Here is a 19,765-nt window from a genome sequence, read left to right as displayed (position 1 = left end):
TTTTCAATATTTTACTATGTTCTTACCTCAACTTAGACAAATTAATACATACCTATCTTTTTTCAATGCATGCACTTCATCTTTGTACAGCGCATCGTGACTGTGTTAGCATTTAGCCTAGCCCCACTCATTCCTTAGGATTGTATGGTGGAAGAGTGTTGCAAATTAAGTGCTCTTCCGCCGTACAATATAGTTCTCTTTTTTATCCGCTTAAAAAAATCACCTTGTTTTATTATGTACCACCATACTTACTCGTGTAACTCCTCATGTAACAATCTTTAAATAGGGAAAACATGGAAGTGTTTGGTGGCTTCTAAATTTATCCCTGTTTGGATCCTAAGGAATGAATGGTGCTAGGCTAAATGCTAACATCGAAAAAAGATAGGTATGTATTAATTCATCTTGCTTGAGGTAAGAACTTAGTAAAATATTGAAAAACGGTGGTGTTTCCTTTAAGTAAACATGCTCTGAAAATACAACAAAATGTTGATTACAAGGTGAGAAATGAGGAAGATACCGCACTGACGCATTGATCTATCTCCAGCAGTCACATATGGGGCGTATGGTGTCAGATAAAACCATCATCACAAGAGTATCAATAAAAGGGAAACAGGCTGTTAACACATGACATACATCACACCGTTTTATTGCCGTCTATGCAGTGAATATCACCTCTCGGATATTGTCAATTGATTAAAGTCAGCTTATAGCAGCCTGACACTTTTGAAATAGGGATTTCTATGTGGTTTACTCTAAGTAAAGGTTCACACAAACAGAGAATCACAGACTGATTCCCCATACCCTTTATAAATTAAACTCAGTGAACAGAGGATGACATTTTATTGTGGTCAGCAAAACACTATTATTGGGCCAACATGCTTTGTCATTTGTAATGTTTGATGACATGTTGTAATGACTTTGAGGTTTTCAGAGGAACAGCTGTGAAGATTACATTATCACCTGATAAAAGAAAACACTGAAATCCTACGTCAAGCTGATGATAAATGTCAAGGTGAACAATGATTCAATTATTTCATCAGGGCACTGTTTGGAAGTGATGATCAAATCAATTTCAATTGCTATCTACAAAACGTTTTGTTGAAAAATATATTCTAGCTTGGTAAAGCGTGGGCAATGAGATGAGGTATCCAGAAATGAATCTGAATAGTGCTTTAGACTGTCCAGAGAGGTCATCCTATAGATGCTATTCACAAATTGCAATAATCAATCTTGACCAACAGCACCAAAAACACGTACCTCCAGAGTAAAAGAGAGAACCACATCAGATTTGGAGAGCTGATTCTCATCTTCTTGGCCCATGTCAATGATGGAGGTGTTATGGCCTCTCTTAAGCTTTTGCAGTTTAAACTCTCCACCTTTAGACACCGGCATGCTCTCAAGGTTGGCCATGAGAAGGTTCACTGATGACTTCAGCTCCTCAATGTACATGGCCTCCATGTCCCTAGACACAAACTTAGGAAACCTGCCGGCCTGTTCAGAGCACAAAAGAAGAAGAAGATGAGAGTAAAGCAACTATACTATGTTTTTACTGTGACAGTCCCTCGCTTGGTTTTCTAAAGAACTGTGATATTTTGGGTGTAAGGATATATTATAACACTATAGAAGAATATACTTTATCAGTAGTTGGGTGATTCTCACGAAACCATTGAAACACCACGGCACTAATGATTTTAGCCTTAAAATGTGTAATATAGTAACATTAAAAAGCATCAGAATTAACACAATACTGTGTTCTACCTTGCACAATGTGTGATTTCAACATAAGAATTTATAATTGTAAATTTTATCTCATTTTCTGCTGAAATTCTCATTACCGCAATGTGTCCGGCTGTGTTTGAACATGCGTTATGTTGTAATTTAATCAAATTAACACAAAAATATTAAGAAAAAAAAATAAATGGATGTTTTGCTAGACTACTTTAGATGACAGAAAAAATATTTACTGAATATTCATGTATAATAATAATGAAGAAAAATTAGGAAAATGATGTGTCCATGCCTGATGTTCTCATCCTCCGCAACACTTTTTGAGAACAGTTTAAGCACACATACAGAATTTTAATAAAGTTTGATTTTGAGTGACCAAGCACATGGACCAGTAACTTACCAGGTAATCATTTTTTATCAGTTAATTTGAAATATTGTCTTGTCAGAATGCTTACACGACATTTTGATTATCATTACCGCAACAGATGCTTATTAAATGTTAATTTAATTAATAGAAGCATAAAACTTTGATTTTAAATGCATGTGCAGAATCTCCAAATTATGTTCTTTCATGTTTGTCATGTCATTTTGAAAATATGTCAGTGTTGATGTTTTCTGACTGTTGCGGTAATGAGATTTTTTAGGACTAATTTTTTAAATTATGTTACAAAAAGTGTTAAATGATAAGTAAAAGTTTTTAAATTAATGTTCCCATTTACTCGAGACTTTGTTTTTCAATGTCTGGTCGGAAAAAAGTAAATTTAAGCAATTTTTACATTTTCACGCTTGACATGTTTAAAACCAAGTTTTCGTGAGAATCACCCAGTTATACATAAGTTTAGGAAGTTTTATGTGCTATGAGTGACATCCTATACTGTATCTCCTCGTCTAATTGATTGAGATGGTGTCTAAGACTTACTTTGGTGAATTGATCAGCCATTTGCAGTCGTCCATCCAGCTCTCTTCTGATCTGTGCAGCTTGTTCATCTAGATTATCCAGCTGCAAGACACAAAATTTTACAGTGAAATTCAAAGCGCCTTTTCCCAAGCTATTAAATAAGCTAAAGAAATCCATTTCTGACCTTCACCGTTACAATAAAATGCACAAAAATGTCTTACTTAAGCTGAAAAGGTCAGCATCAACCAATACTCACATTTACTGTGTAAATGTGAAGAACTGTGTATTAAATGTTCATAAAAGGGCAATATAGATCAGAACCAGACAAAGCTCTGACTTCAAAGGTCCACCGTTTGATATAAAAAAACACCCACTGCCACCAGTAGATCATCAATGAAGACCTCACACGACTAAAACATATTAATGCTTACTTAACACTGGCTGACCCCATACTGTTTAAGAATATATGTGAAATCAATGCAGAAAAGGAATGATGTGTGTGGAATAAATTGCTAACTGCTGGAGATCCATGTTTAGTATTTACAGCAATCATGTGCGATTATTAACAATGAACAATATTGATTTTGCAGTATTGCAATATTGAATTGCAGCTGCTGATTCAATTCACACATAGAATAAGGTTACAAGCATATTTTAATGCAGAATTGTCATGCTATAAATATAATTGTGTTATATAATTGTCTTTTTTTAATAAATAAATAAATAAATCTCATCTAAAGTGTGCTTGATGTTTAATGCGGTTTTCTGTGAGCTTCCATCTCGTACATTCACAGCCCCATCCATCTGAAAGCCTTCATTAGCTCTAACAGGCCTGATATTAGATTAAAGGCCAAAGCCCATCAGCCATTTGTCATCATGTCACTGTGGAAAGGCAACTTCCGAAACCAAACTGAAGCACGCTTATTCTGACGCTATAGTAAAACAAGATTAATGTATGTTTACTGTTTAACATAATCTGTGACAAATTATGCATGCATACAGCTGTGTACATATTTATGGACATGTAGATTACTGCTGTTCACTTAAACAACCTCTCATTAAGCCTTTGACACAAAAGATGCACAGTACTATTTTAAAAAAGTAAACATTGAATTATGCACACTAGGGATGCACCGGAATGAAAATTCTTGGGCGAAAACCGAATAAAAAGGAAAACAAGGCCGAAAACCGAAACACAGAAATAAATTATTATGTCAATTATTAGTACAATTGCAGTTATGGCTATCACTGTGTACTAACTTTACTAGGGGTGTGAGACGGATCACAAAACTTACGGTTCGGATCACATTACAGTTTTTGAGGCACAGATCAGATTATTTTTCAGATCAGCAAAAAGGGGGTGGGAAAAATCTAATAACAAATAAAGAAATTGCAATCATTTATAAAAAGAACAAAGTTCTACATAAGGTCTGAAATTAGTATTAGGTACAAATTAAAAGAATCATAACACTGTCTTTATTGTATAAATTAAATATAATTATAATTTTTAGAGCTACAGAAGTGATTTTCTCTTTGTCTTTGGTTGTTTGAATAACATTAATGACACAGACTTAAGTATGTTAATTCAGGTTCCTGTCTCTTTAAGACCAAATAAGCACAGACTGGTTTCTGACTGTAATCTATACATACACTTAAGACATAAACAAATGTTTTTATTAGAAAAAGAATACTGTGGAGATCATTTTGTTTATATGTGCTCTGTCAAGAACAGAAAGATTTTATGTTCGCTTGTTTTTTTAAACTCGTCTCTCGTGAGCACTATTGAGGGTACTTAAACACTCGTGCACACAGAGACCAAGGGCGAATCCCAAACAGCGCATCATATACAGTCGCTCCACATTAAAATGTTAAGTTGTTTTTCATTGCTTTATTCGCCAAATGTATGTTAATGGACTACAGCATGAGACACAGTAGCGCGACTCTCTCTAAAGTTTACACATCAAGAGTTCTGATCTTTGAAGGGTATACTGTGATGATCATGTCTGAACCGGACACATTCAACCGCATGTGCCTCTGTGCTTAAAGAAAGCTGCTCACTTTAGCGCCTTTTTGCGGTTAAATACATCCACAACAGAGACATGCTGCTTCAGACAAGCATGTACAGGTCGTGGTTTCTGTTTGCTCATCACAACATTTCGGCCGTAATGTTTCGGTGATAAAAGTCTTTCTCTTTTGGGCCATTTTTGGCCGAAAATTTTCGGTGGCCGAATATTCGGTGCATCCCTAATGCACACTTATTATGTTTTTAAATGATGCATACATAAGATGAAGATTCTCTTTATTAACTTATTTTGGTTTGATTGAGAAACTGCTATTTTAACTATCGTAGAGTTTTTAAAAAATCAAGACCAAGAGAAAAGATTATGATGTTTTTGATGTAAAATCTAACCTACCATTATAAATGGACCATTATAAAAATGCAGTTAATGACACTTTTAAATGTACAGCAGCAATGATTAAAGAGGACATATCTGACTTTTCCATGTTTAAGTGTTTTAGTTGGGTCCCCAGTGCTTCTATCAACATAGAAAATGTAAAAAAGATCAACCCAGTAACTTAGTTTTGGTAAACCATTCTCTGCAAGCATGTGAAAAACAGGTAATTGAAATTTGCCTCCCCTTGTGATGTCAGAACAGGTACAATAAATCATCTATATGATATTTTGAGCTAAAACTTCACATACTCTTTGGACACCAAAGATTCATTTCACGTCTTAAAAAAGCCTTGTGAAATGTCCCTTTTAAACTAACACTAAGCCTGGGGTGCCCAAACTCTGTCCTGGAGGGCCAGCGTCCTGCAGGGTTCAGCTCCAACTTGCCTCAGCACACCTGCCTGGAAGTTTCTAGTATACTTAGTAAGACCTAAATTAGCTTCAGGTGGGTTTGATTAGGGTTGAGCTAAACTCAGCAGGACACCGGCTCTCCAGGAACGAGTTTGGCTCACCAGCTAGGGAGAATAAAATCTTTAATGCTAAAAACAGAACAGACCACAGTGTGCTTAAAATAAGTCTTTTATATTGCTATCAACATTATCCATGTCTAGACTTTTAGACAGAACCCTGTGGCTTAAACCCTGTGGCCAGTCTTTCAACTTTTTCATCTAATGTTTTTCTTCAAAATTGGTCATTACTTTTCATAATCAGTTACATAAAGTGGATTGGCCAAATTTGAATTTTGAAAAATAAGACTGGCTAGCCCGAACTAACTGCTAGTTAGTCAGACACAGTCTTAACTTAGCATAGCTTAGCTATGATGCAAATGGCCACTGTTACTAATACTGTTATTAATGAAAGCATCATAAATTAACACAAAATATACAACAATACAAGAACCCTTCATCATGGAACATATATACAGTATGTGCGTGCGTGCGTGCGTGTGTGTGTGTCTGCGCGTGTGTGTTTCATAATGAAGGGTTCTGTGAGTTCAGAGCTTGACAGGTGAAAAATTGGCCAGTCAGCTACGTGTTTGGGTGGAGGGCCATCTGGACCAGCTGTGGTCATAGCATCCCTTCCAGACTTCAACTGGGGTAAATTCACTACTAAATTCAAACTACAAACACCTACAGAGGAGGTTTCCACACAGATAAATGCCCACGTACACAAATCCACTTAAATGCAGGGTAATAAGCACATTTAAACCAACACAATAAAAACAAGCATGAATAAACACATGCTTGCATTCCTGTACAAGTTCTCACCCACACGTAAAATTTATGTAGACACATTCACATGTCTTGTGGGCCAGTGCAAGCTTTATTTGGGCATTTTTATAATGAAATACCAAGACACAAGAAAAAATGAGAACCATTACAACACCAAACCTAAGGGGAGATCACCTACACAAAAACACAATATTGTTAACACACTCAAAAGTAGCACCAAAATTGCTTTGGATCGTAACGATAGAAGAACCATTTTAGTGCCATATAGCACCGGTGAAGAACCAGTGAAGCACCAGTGAAGCACCAGTGAAGCACCAGTGTAGAACCATATAGGGGCCATATAGCACCAAATATGATTCTACATAGCACTATATGGTTCTACACAGGTGCTTCACTGGTGCTTCACTGGTGCTTCACCGGTGCTATATGGCACTAAAAATGGTTCTTCTATTGTTACGATCCAAAGCAACTGTTTTGGTGCTATATAGCACCGTTTGTTTTTTAGAGTGCACTTTGAGGTAAACAGGTGTGGACAAAACTGAGAAGCAAATAGAAAACATAAAATCAGCAAGTGGGTATTACAATTAGGTGACACAGTATTGTGTGGTATGGCCTCAAATCTGGTTTTAAGTGTCACATGCCATGTAAATGTTGTAGTATAGCACCTGTTAAGACCAGCATGTCCTGAAAAAAATGACAGGACATGAAAAAAGTTGACATGTAGTTGACAAGTTACTTGTAGTCAGTTGAATCTCTGTTGAGGAATCATCACAATAAAGTGTTAGCAGATATAAAGCAGATGGTCTACTAACTGTACGTTCACACCGCCGCCGACTTGAGCTTCAAAAGTTCAATTCAATTCAATTTTATTTATATAGCGCTTTTTACAATTGGTAATTGTTTCAAAGCAGCTTTACATTAATACAAGCAGTGAAAAGCACAGAAAATCGACAGATAGCACAACATAATACATGATAGCACAAGCAGCTAAATTTGCTGCGGCTATGAATTAACATTATAAGCAAGCGTATTACTAATGTAACGTATAGAAGTTCAGCCCAAGAAGACTGCCTCCCCGGGTTGAAAACCTCCTAGGAGAAAAAAAACACAGACTTTTTAGCCGGGGAAGTAAAAAAAGTCCTAGGAGGGAAAAACCCTTGGGATATATATATATATATATATATATATATATATATATATATATATATATATATATATATATATATATATATATATATATAAATGATAGCACAATACATTGAAACGGATAAGGAGATTAAGCAGAGATTAAGCAGAGATTAAGCGGGTTCTGCCGGTGGTTGTTGGTCAGGCATCAGCTGGTCCAGCATCAAACTTTTTGACACACTTCCTTGACCGGGCGGCCTAAGCTTTTTTGGAAGCTCAAGTCAACGGCAGTGTGAACATTCAGTATTACTCTAATGGTAGTTGACAAAAAGTTGCAAAGTTACTATACAAGCAAGCCTAATAACAGTGCTGTTAACTTTTCAAACTGAGACTAAGCAGCACAGCATGTCTCTCTGCATGTTGCTCTGATAGACTGAGCCAGTCAAAGCTAAAGATGAATCAGCCTTCAGACTTTCTCAAACAGTCTTCAGGTCCAGCTGCCTCTCTTTTTGCGCTATGAAAAACCTGCTAACATAGAAGAAACTGCCACTGTGCTCATTTAACTGCTTGGTTAGGCTTTTGATTTAGGCCCAGGGACCTTAACGTAAAAAATAATATAACTAAGATGACATCAAGCAAATAAACTCAATATTACAAAACTGAAATGTAAAAAGTGAGTTTTTTTGGGGGGAAAGAGTGAAAGCACCAGATGGAGAATAAACAAACCAAGAGTGCCATGACACATTATAACTTTGTTCATGTTTTCATGCACCAGCAAAGGAGCAATCTGTAATGTCATTGTCTGATGATAATCAGATTTCATGTACACAAGACATGTGTAATTAAATTAATGTGCGTAAACTATGCCAGTCAAGGCCGAGAGATTGCTCTGTGTGTGTGTGTGTGTGCCACTGACTAGGAAGACAAAACAATAAAGAGATTAAAAAAAATGTGTTACAGGAAAACTATTTTGAACCATTTTAACTATTAAAGAGCACCAATTAACTGATTCATGATTTTACATTTCCTTTGGTGTGTAAGTGTGTATTAGTACATGTTAACGATATGAAATTGTACAAACCCCAAAGTTTCCAACGTAAATCTCTTTTCTTACTGTGGGTTCACACCAGCCGCGTTTGAGGCGTTAAAATTGCGTCTACCGCACCTAGTCTGCCGCTTGAACAGTTTGAGTTTACTCACTTCATTCGCGCGTGAAATTCTAGTTATCGAGACATTCACGCGGAAATTCTCATCATGGGAGGGGCTTCTGCCAATCTGCTCGCTTCCTGTAATCCGGTCACTACTAGAGCAAGCTCCTTATTTGTTAATGAGGCGCGTTTTTCTGCCGAAGTTAAAATGTTTCAACTCGCGCGTTTGCCGCGGCAAAGCTCAATTTGCACCATTCGCGCAAACTAGACACACAAATGAGGCGGAATTGCGTCTACCATGCCGCGCTAAACGCCTCATTTGCCCTGCGAGACCTCCAGACGCACGTCAACGCGTCTTCACATTGACTTAACATTGAAATGACTCGCGCTTGACCCCTTTACCGCGGCTGGTCTGAATGCAGCATTAAACTACAACACACAGATTGTAGTCAACAGTTTACTTCCTGGGATTGGTGATGTAGACAAGACCGACATTATCATAATTCCTGCCGCTTCGGATTCACAGCCTATAAGTCAACTCCTGTTAGCCTTGCATTGTGAGCAAATCTTTCAAACATGGTAAGGAGCGTCACATTGGTATTCAGGCCAATCACAAGGTACAAATTAGCTGGCCAATCAGGGACACAGAGCTTTTCAAATCGATGAGTTTTGTACAAAATCAGTGCGTTTCAGAAAGAGAGGGAAATCTGGAGCTACAAAAATTGTACAGTATGTAAAATATAATGTGTTTTAACCATGCAAACCTATAGTATTATACCAAATACACAAAATAATGTTTTTAGCAATGAAATGGTGCCCTTTAAGGTGGATAAAAGATGGCCCCGTCCTTTCAACCACACAAACTTGCTAAATACTTGTTAAATACCATGGTTATATCATGGTATTCCTTTACACAGCTCATTCCCAACCATGAGTTGAAACAACCCAGAATATGTTTATTTATAAACCCAACATGTGCGCTGTCCAATATTTACCCAGCATTGGATTAAAAATAACCCAACAGAATTTAAAGTGAAGTATTTTGTACCCAAATACCATGATATATGAAAGTACCATTAATATACCATCATTCAGGCCCGGAGTGGGTAATCAGGAGAACCGGGAGGATTCCCGGTGGGCCGCTTCACTTTTGGGCCGGTCGAGTTTTTTTTTTTTTTTACATTTGTCACGGTAGTGAGTCTATCTTCTCTTAAATGACACTTCACACGTTTCGCATTGACACTGCAGCGCGCAGCCTCTGCATGGGTTGTACCATGTGAAGGAGTTTTCCCCTCCCATAGAGTTGGTTCGGTCCATAGCACGTCTATGGCCCTGTCCCAAATGGCGCACTTCATGTGGACTTTCGGTCTCGTGGCCTAATATTGTGCATTCTCGCTTAGTCTAGGAGTCCGTAGGGTGTCCCATCTGTCATTTTTACGCTTTAAAGTGTGCTTATCAGCGCCTCCTTTGCCCCCTTGATGCGGTCTTCAGCGAAGCCCGCACTGCAGCAGGCTTCGCGCACTTTGCCAACCCAGAAGTCCTTGCGAAAGGGCAATCAGACCAATCAGGCGACGGAAGGGAGGAGTTCACACTGACGGGCAACTTTTCTACCTATTTCCGGTGTGATGCTCGAGTCTGTCCCAAAATACAACTCCGGTGCACCCACGTGGACTCGCATCAAGGGTCCCTAAAGTCTGGACTACGTGATGTCATCAAAGTGTGGACTCTGAGGAGGACCACAAGTCCAGAGTGTGCCATTTGGGACAGGGCCTATTCCAAAACTTTTCTCCGGTAGGCTGGGCCGGCGCTACCGTAACAAAACGCGTCTGAGAAGAGGAGGGCGTAAAAAAACAGGTTAAAGAAAAAAGTCATTGTAGGAGGATGCTGCCAAATGTGCCAAACTTACAGATTTATTTTCAAGAGGACAAACAAAAGTGACAACAGGTAACTTAAAGAGAAATAAGCCTAGTAATGGTTAGCATTAGCAACGTAATTATTCGGCTAATACCGTTTTCAAACTATTTACAAGCCAACATTTTTTTAGTTAAAATATTAGCCTTTTGTGTATACATGCGATTCATAGACTTTGCAAATATTATGCAAGCCGCTTCTGAGCAGTAGATAAGCCAGTTCCCCGCTAAAAACGAGGAGGCAATGAGTAAACAATATGAATTAAAGTTATTTAACCCTCAGGTTGTGTTCAGAATAACACCTTTTGTGTTCCCAGTCAAAAATGAGCAGCCTAAAAAAAGCTTATAAATCACTTTTGATGCTATATATTTACCCAATATTGGATTCAATATTTTTGTCAAATTGTTTTCTTTTTTAATTAGGACTGGGTTTTATATTTCTATTTGCACCTGATTAATCATAGGCCTCATAGCATTAGCAATGCTAATAATTTATCAACCTTTCCTTGTGGAATAGACTCTAAACAGGGCTGGGTTGTTTTTGACCCGTGGTGGGTGGATATTGGACGGAGCACGCTGCTGGGTTGAAGTTGACCCAATGCTGGGTTGTTTTAACCCAACTGTTGGGTTATTATAATCCATGGTTGCATAACAGCAACCCAGCATTGGGATATTTTTGGCCCAGCGTGTGTTCTGTCCGGTGTTTGCCCATTATGGGTCAAAAACAACACAGCCTTTTTTAGAGTGTAGAGGAATATTTTTGTTAACTTCTCATCTTAAGTGAAATATTATTCAACTGTTACCTTATTTGTTTAACCATGATATTAATAAAAACTGAGCTGAACTGTTGCTTTATTTATCCAATTTGAAAAAAGTGCTAATTTGGAATAACACTATGGAAAAAGTGGCCCGGTCTTGGGCCTGAAACTCCCGGGCTGAAAAGTGGCCCCACTCCGGCCCTGCCATCATTGTGCTGTACCAGTATGCCAGTAAGCCATAGTATTTTGTGAGATTTGTTTCAATCTACTGCTTGGGTGGTAGAGCATTGCTTTAGCAAAGTAAAGATGGGTGTTCGATTCCCAGAGAACATACAGTGCATTCAAGTTTAAAGATTTGTCTATACAAATATATACAGTATGAAAGTCTCATTTGAATAAAAAGCATCTTCCATATGCATAAATGTAAATGAAGAGCCCAGATGCAAAACCCCTTCAGTGGGTCTGACATATTTTCTTGTAAATGAGCATTTTTTCTATTAAACTCTTAATGGATTCTACCAACAAACCAGTATTTCTGAATGGCCTGAGGCGGGGATTAAATGGATTTAAGCAAATGTTTTTCATGAAAATATAATATGTGCAAGAGTATTTACAGTTATCATTTTTTGATTGAGGTAGAGTTTAGCAGCTTTTGCATTTGAGCTTCTCAAATGTAAAATCCAACATACAGCAAACTGACATCATAGGCCCTCCCTCCAGAGGATAAACCTAAAATGACATTCTACTGTATGCACTCAAAATGATTGAAAGTGCTTTATAAACCGTGGAATTTAAATATTGAGTCTGGTGAAGTTACTTCTAGGGGTGGAGGCAGCTCAGTGAAGCAGTGATTGGCGTAGGTGTAGCAGTGGTTAGTGTCCAACACTGCATGATGGAGGCGTACAAAACTAGCAGGGGGTGAACTTTAATGCTAGACATCTGATTTCATATTCTTCTTGTTTCACAATGTTACATTGCCATCACACCCACAAGAGTTCTGTAAAATTAAAGGCAGTTTCAATTAAAGCGAATTGTATGTTATTTTATACAGTATAAACATCTCTCAATTTGCAATTTTTTATGAATTAACAACGGTTTCATGTTAGGTTATCATGGCTTGTGGCATGCATAGGCTGCATAGATCCCAGCACAATGTTGTAAGTTTCATATAAAACGCTGACCGAATAGCTACAAATGAATGAAAAATGTTACAAAAATTTGTTTTGGATCAATACAGCAATTTCTGCCTACTTTTTCTTATGAGGAGTATTGTGTCGGTTATAGGTTTAATCAGAAGTACAGACTGTGAAAAAAACGCAAGAAGAACAAGCCTGAGAAAAGATCACTATCGAGATCTGTCAAGACAAAGCAAATTATTCTAGCTATTGGAAAAAAACGTTGGTCTGATTGCCCAGGGCTCTGCTCCGGATCAATAATGAGAAGAAGGGTAATAATAGGTCATCTATGCTTGTATTGAGCAAGGAAGAACTGAAATAAATCTTGACTTGCACATGTGATGAATTTGTGAACGAAGACAATTATTTAAGCATAAGGTAATGCAAACGGAAGCATGTGTGTAGACAGACAGAAATAGACAGACAGAATCAGACAGACAGACAGAGATGCAGACAGACACAGACAAACAGAATCAGACAGACAGACATTCAAACAGACAGTCAGGTAGGCACAGACAGACAGGCAGACCGACAGACAGACAGACAGACAGACAAACAGACCGCTGATCTTTGAGGACCCAAAAATTGAACCTTTTACAATATGCAGACAGACAAACAACCAGACAGACAGTCAGGCAGACCCAGACAGACAGACCCAGACAGACAAACACAGACAGACACACACAAACAGACAGACAGAGAGACAGTCAGGCAGACAGAGACAGATAGACAGTCAATCAGGCAGACAGAGAAAAATAGACGGCAGTTCTTTGAGGAACCAAAAATGGAACCTTTTACAGTAAGCAGACAGACAGACAGACAGACAGACAGACAACCAGAAAGACAGACAGACAGACAGTCAGGCAGACAGAGAAAGATAGACGGCTGTTCTTTGAGGAACCAAAAATGGAACCTTTTACAATAAGCAGAAAGACAACCAGACAGACAGTCAGACAGGCACAGACAGACAGAAAGTCAGACCAAGACAGACCGACAGACACAGACAGACAGACAGACAGACAGACAGACAGCTGTTCTTTGAGAACGCAAAAATGGAACCTTTTACAGTAAGCAGACAGACCAAGAGTCGATCAGACAGACAGTCAGGCAGACAGACAGGCAGGCACAGAAAGACAGACAAACAGACACATACAGACAGACAGAGACAGACAGACGGCTGTTCTTTGAGAACCCAAAAATGGAACCTTTTACAGTAAGCAGACAGACCAACAGTCGATCAGACAGACAGTCAGGCAGACAGGCAGGCACAGAAAGACAGACCGACAGACACAGACAGACAGACAGACAAACAGAGAAAGACAGACGGCTGTTCTTTGAGGACCTAAAAATTGAACCTTTTACAGTAAGCAGACAGACCAACAGTCGATCAGACAGACAGTCAGGCAGACAGGCAGGCACAGAAAGACAGACCGACAGACACAGACAGACAGACAGAGACAGACAGACAGATGGCTGTTCTTTGAGGACCCAAAAATTGAACCTTTTACAGTAAGCAGACAGACCAACAGTCGATCAGACAGACAGTCAGGCAGACAGGCAGGCACAGAAAGACAGACCGACAGACACAGACAGACAGACAGAGACAGACAGACAGATGGCTGTTCTTTGAGGACCCAAAAATGGAACCTTTTACAGTAAGCAGACAGACCAACAGTCGATCAGACAGACAGTCCGGCAGGCAGGCAGGCAGGCACAGACAGAAAGACAGACCCAGACAGACAGACAGACAGACAGAGACAGACAGACAGAAAGACAGACCCAGATAGACCAACAGACAGACAGAAAGACAGAGACAGACAGACAGGCAGGCAGGCAGGGACAGACAGACAGATAGACAGACAGACAGACATACAGACAAAGGTAGACAGACGGCTGTTCTTTGAGGACCCAAAAAATTGAACTTTTTACTGTAAGCAGACAGACAGACAAGCAGACAGACAGACAGGCAGGCATGCACAGACAGACAGACAGACAGACAGACAGACAAAGGTAGACAGACAGCTGTTCTTTGAGGACCCAAAAAATTAAACCTTTTACTGTAAGCACAGACAGACAGACAGACAGACAGACAGACAGGCAGGCACGCACAGACAGACAGACAGACAGACAGACTGACTGACAGATAGATAGATAGATAGACAGACAAACAGACAGACAGACAGACAGACAGGCAGGCAGACAGAGACAGACACACGGCTGTTCTTTGAGGACCAAAAATGGAACCTTTGGGGGTTTTCACACCTGGTTCAATTGAATCGTACCAGAGTTCGATTGCTCAGTTGGTGCAGTTCGTTTGGGCAGGTGAGAATGCAGCAATCGAACTCTGGTGCGCACCAAAAGCGGACCAAACAAGCGGACCGAGACCAGCTTGCAGAGGTGGTCTCGGTACACTTTCAAATGAAATCTAGAGCGGTTCGTTTGTGGTAAGAACATGATCCGAGATCGAACCAACCTAACTGTAAAAGTACTCATTTTGGACTAAACCAGCTGCCGTAGTCAACTGCGCAGTGCATTATCGGATGGGGAAGTGTTTGTTGACCGTTTCTATTAGCAATATTAGCACAATGACAAAACGCGGATATACCTGGAGTTGCGAGGAGGTGCGGGCGGAGCCTCAGAATTTTTTTGTCTTTGCCGTTTGTAGTGCATTAAACGTTGTTTTCAAGCCGCATCCGCGATTCATTCTGAAAATGAACAGTGCTGTATACAAACTATGTATAACAACCACGGATACATAATTACAGCACGCAGCCGTCTGTCCATGGTGTCTGCTGTATTATCCTTCTTTTGTTTACTTCCGGGGGTTCCATTGGAATTTCCCGCACGTTGATTCTGACCAATCGTGAAGCCGTTTAGGAAATACGCTCAAATACATGTGGCCAATGAGTGATGTTGATCTTGTCACATAACAGAATTTTGGTTTGTTTCAATTGGTGCGGATCAGAGCAATCAGTGTGGTGTGAAATGGAACCAAATCTGCTAAAAAAGTTACAATGTATCATTTTTTGCTTTTGGTCCGGACCAAATGAACCGAATTACAGATGTGAAAACGCCCTTTGACAGTAAGCAGACAGACAGACAACCAGACAGACAGCCAGGCAGGGACAGACAGACAGACAGACAGACAGACAGACAGATAGATTCTCTGAAGGAACGAGCGTCACAGTTACACACCTTGTAAAACAAATCCACACAATTCCAACTGGTCACACAGTCTACCTGGCACTTTTTAATATTGTAAGTATTTACTGTAGCTCTGCTATGGTGGCAATCCAATTCAATCCCATTATTCTGGACAGAGATTTCAGCTGGTAAGGGATAACAAACAGGAGGAAAGGGCTCGGAACAATCTCTATCTATCTCCTTAGTTAATTACTCTTTACTTCTGCAATCAGCATAGGAGTGTCCGATCATTAGGAGACAGAAAGAGAGACAGAGATCAGACAGACCTGTCTTTATGCAAATGAGAGAGAATCAACAGACATGGGTGGAGAAACCAGATGGGTGAACACATGCACACTTACACATACTTTCAGATTTCAGTGCACCCATCAGACCAACTAATTTACCAGACCAGTAAATAATTTCTTTTTATGAGCTATGGGACCCATAAGGGTTTTGTTTATAAATTAATGAAATCATTATACACTCAACATAAATCCACAATCCAACCTGGGGCCAAAATGTACTTACAGGTCGAACAAATATGTCAGAGCACAAGAAAGCAGCTGAACTGCTATAATATTTTATTGTGTCATTACAGTTCTTATTCTCTAATAGACTCATCTTTTCCTCCAGCTACTGCAAATGATTTTCATAGTCAACAAGGGCCTGCGTAAAATGGGCTTACTGTTTTTTCTTCTCAGCTTCACTGCAGGTTAGCCCTTGGGTGGGCTACAGTACATATTGTATTTTTAAGTACGTGTACTGCCCTTAGACTATAAGAAAAGATGGACGTAGTGTCCGTGATGTCACCCATAGGTTTCTGAAGAATAAATAGGAGTTTAAATCACTTCCTTATTGGCTTCAACAGAGAGATCGAAAGGTTGCCCCATGCTGGCCAGTGACAGCATTTTACTTTTATTTCTGAGAGTGTATTTGCACTACCAAACATTAACAAAGATGAATAAATGCTGAATATGATATTGCTTAGTTTATTTTAGCTAATGTGTTTTACTAGTGTTAACAAATGTAACACCTTATTGTAAAGTGTTGCCGTATGTTCTTCCCCGTCTGAGATATTTCTAATCTAACTCGTGATAGTCGCTAATGAAGGACTTAAAGATATGCTGTTTGTTTATAGAGGTTATTCTCTGTATAATCCTCAACAGGGATTTATTTAGAGTGACAGAACAGGTGTTTGACAAGAAAGAGAAAAGGGGAAGGACGGTGTGAAAGAAAGGGAGGTAATTATAAGGTTACTGTCTGTAATGTATTCATAGGAGGAACAGCTGATGGGCAAGAGAGTGTTTAAAAGCCCTGCATGTTTACTGTCTCCATGACAACTGCCTCAGGTCACACAAAGGATGCTGAGGTGCTTTCTGTCAGACAAGATGCGGCATTACACACACAGACCGTCAGCCAAACATGTCCAGACCGCAAACACATGCCATAAAAGATACATTATCTTTGTTGTTACCCTATTTAATCTAAAAATACTAAAACAAGATAATCTTATGATTATGTGTTCCTGTAGCTTATTGTGTTGGCAAATCAAAGCTCTTGGGTTCGATACACACATGCATACAATCTCAGAAATAAATGTACAAATCTAGAGTGGTAACCTTAGAAAAGTACACCTTTGTATTTAAAGAGTGCATATTAGTACCGCAAAGGTCCAATCTGTATACCTAAATGCTGTCACCCAGCTTTTCTACCTTTATTTCTGACACTCTATATCTTGCAAATGGGTCATTCTACAGAAAAGGTGGAATTCGGGTGATGGAAAGTTGCTTAAAGGAACTTCTTTCAACATACCCAAAACTTCTTTAATAGCATTATTAACTTGTCAAATCTATGAATCCGCAAAACAGGGAGCTTAATCTATTTGTAACTTTTTAAAACATTTTAATAAAAAATCCATGAGTCATTTATTTGTCATTGGTGTTACCTGTGATTTAAACAACATTAATGTTGATACTAAATATTTTTTCTCATTACAGCTTGTGTATTTAGTTAAAGGTTGAGTAGAGGAATGATAACAGCAAGAAAAATAATTGATTATTAATATTTGTTTAATTAAAATCTTCATCTTTACCCAGCATTGTATGAAATTATTTGATTCTCAGTTTTCTTTAAAACCAACAAAAACAAAAATATTCAACCAAAAAGGCTTTGATGCAAAGACTGAAATATGAACAATGTCTTACATTCCATATCAACAACAAATATTACTATAAAGTACAAGAAAATACATTCAGAACACCAAAACTTGGTTTAACACCAATGACACAATGTAACACCAATGATGAAATTAGAATATAATAATAGATAATGAATATGATAAAACTTACCAAATTTCATAAAATTTTCCATCTTGTTTTGTTTTAATGCTTTTACTGTATGTTGGTCCTTTAAAGGAATAGTGCCTAGGAAGTTCTCATTAGAGAAGTAACACTAATGACGGTAACACCAATGATGGTAACACCAATGATGATAACACCAATGACAATTTACAGAAAAAAAATAATATTTTAACAAAATGGCTGCCATTAGCCATATGCTATTTCATCAGAGATGTAATAATCACATACTTATTCAGTATATTGTATTTTTATGTAAAGATCTTAACACTCCCTATAAAAAGAGTAACACTAATGACATCCCAAAAATCTTATCTCAAAATTCTTAGATATATCATGATATTTTAGACAAATAAGGTAAGAACCTCAAAAACCTTTTGCCTTCCTCCACTGCACTTCTTTCAATGACCTCTTGACCCATGAAAAACTTAAAAGAGCTGATGCGTTGTTTCAAAATAAAAGTGCTTTGGGTAGGGTAACAACAATGACATAAATTTGGGGGACAAATATTTATTTGATATATATTAATAGTGTATTTTTACCATTTCAGTGTTGTAGTAAATTCATACAGGGTTAAAGGTACATGTAAATTAGATCTGTTTTATAAAAAACATGGTTTTAAATAATAAGTTCACAGTTCAACTTCCATGTATAATCAAAGGGACAGGGCAATTTTCAGAACCAGACATTTAAAAAAATAATATAAACTCTATCATCATTTTAAGGACATATATTTATTAAATATATATCATTATGGGATTATTGGGTCAAATTAAATGATTAAGGCGTCTGCAAAAGCAAGGGACACGCATTTCCACCTTTTTTGTAGAATGACCCATATGATTAGTCTCTTTGGATAAAAAGCATCTGCATAATGCATGAATGTAAATATACTGTAATCTTCTCTGGTAAATTCATAAAAATATTTTTGCCTTGTACACACATCATATGCGCAGAAGGATTTTGCAAAGAGAAACGTAACCGCACATGTGGTATTCCTACAGCTCTCAAATCCCATTGTGTTATCTGCATTTCAGAGAATACAGATGACACAATGAGCTTTGATGAGCATTAAATGAGTGGCAACAGCTGTCCTCGCGGCACCAGGCAGCCAGCGTCTGCTCATTTCAGCGGCTTCTATAGAAAAGCATTTGAAAAGGCTTTGTAGTTGTTTTGCCATTTCTGTGTTGACTTTTCGGTGATACATAGAGAGTCTCTGTCATAAATGCATTCAGGTAGAAATGGCGTTTGTTAAAGTGCATGTGCTCAATGTGTAGAGCCATCAGTGATTTGTATAGTTCACTACAGCAATCATTTAGAGAGCACACATCCAGGTCATGTCACCTTGCTGCAGCTCTTGTATATGCTATTCACGTTAATTGCATCAGATTGGGCTTTCATTAACCAAAGCCGAGGCCGGGATGACAAATCTCATTCAACACAATAAGCTTCCCACATAGAAACGCCCACAGTGAGATGCATATCCCGAGCAAATGGCTGAAATCCAATTAGTTCCAGTTATAGTCATAAATTTAAGGTAAAACGTATTCGTTAATTAAAATGTATATTTCCTAGAACAATGAATAGGACGAGATGAATGAAAGAAAGAAAGAGAAAATCTAACAGCGGTGGAAGTCATCATGACACACAGTTCATGACTGACAAAGAACTGAGTAGGTTTCCTGCTGTGTTATGTGAGGTGGATATATCACCCATGACCGTCCCCCACCACTAGGGAATTTCAGTAATAGGTTTGATCCTGTGTTGTGCGTGGTACAATACTGAGATACCTGCAT

General features: G+C 38.4%; 1 protein-coding gene across 10 annotated transcripts in view; it reads right to left on the bottom strand.

Annotated features, from left to right (window-relative positions):
* The window catches only part of cadpsa (Ca2+-dependent activator protein for secretion a), a 137,572-nt gene that overhangs the window by 81,369 nt on the left and 36,438 nt on the right, over positions 1-19,765 (bottom strand). For all 10 annotated transcript variants that reach the window (XM_073875995.1, XM_073875993.1, XM_073875994.1 and 7 more), the window contains exons 5-6: positions 2,648-2,728; positions 1,258-1,491 (exon numbers count right to left, since the gene is read on the bottom strand). In XM_073875995.1, coding sequence (XP_073732096.1) covers positions 1,258-1,491; positions 2,648-2,728 — 315 coding nt within the window. The remainder of the gene's footprint in view (positions 1-1,257; positions 1,492-2,647; positions 2,729-19,765) is intronic.

This window comes from Misgurnus anguillicaudatus, chromosome 14, assembly GCF_027580225.2.
Source record: "Misgurnus anguillicaudatus chromosome 14, ASM2758022v2, whole genome shotgun sequence".
Taxonomy (NCBI): Eukaryota; Metazoa; Chordata; class Actinopteri; order Cypriniformes; family Cobitidae; genus Misgurnus; species Misgurnus anguillicaudatus.
This window is presented reverse-complemented; position numbering and strand designations above follow the sequence as displayed.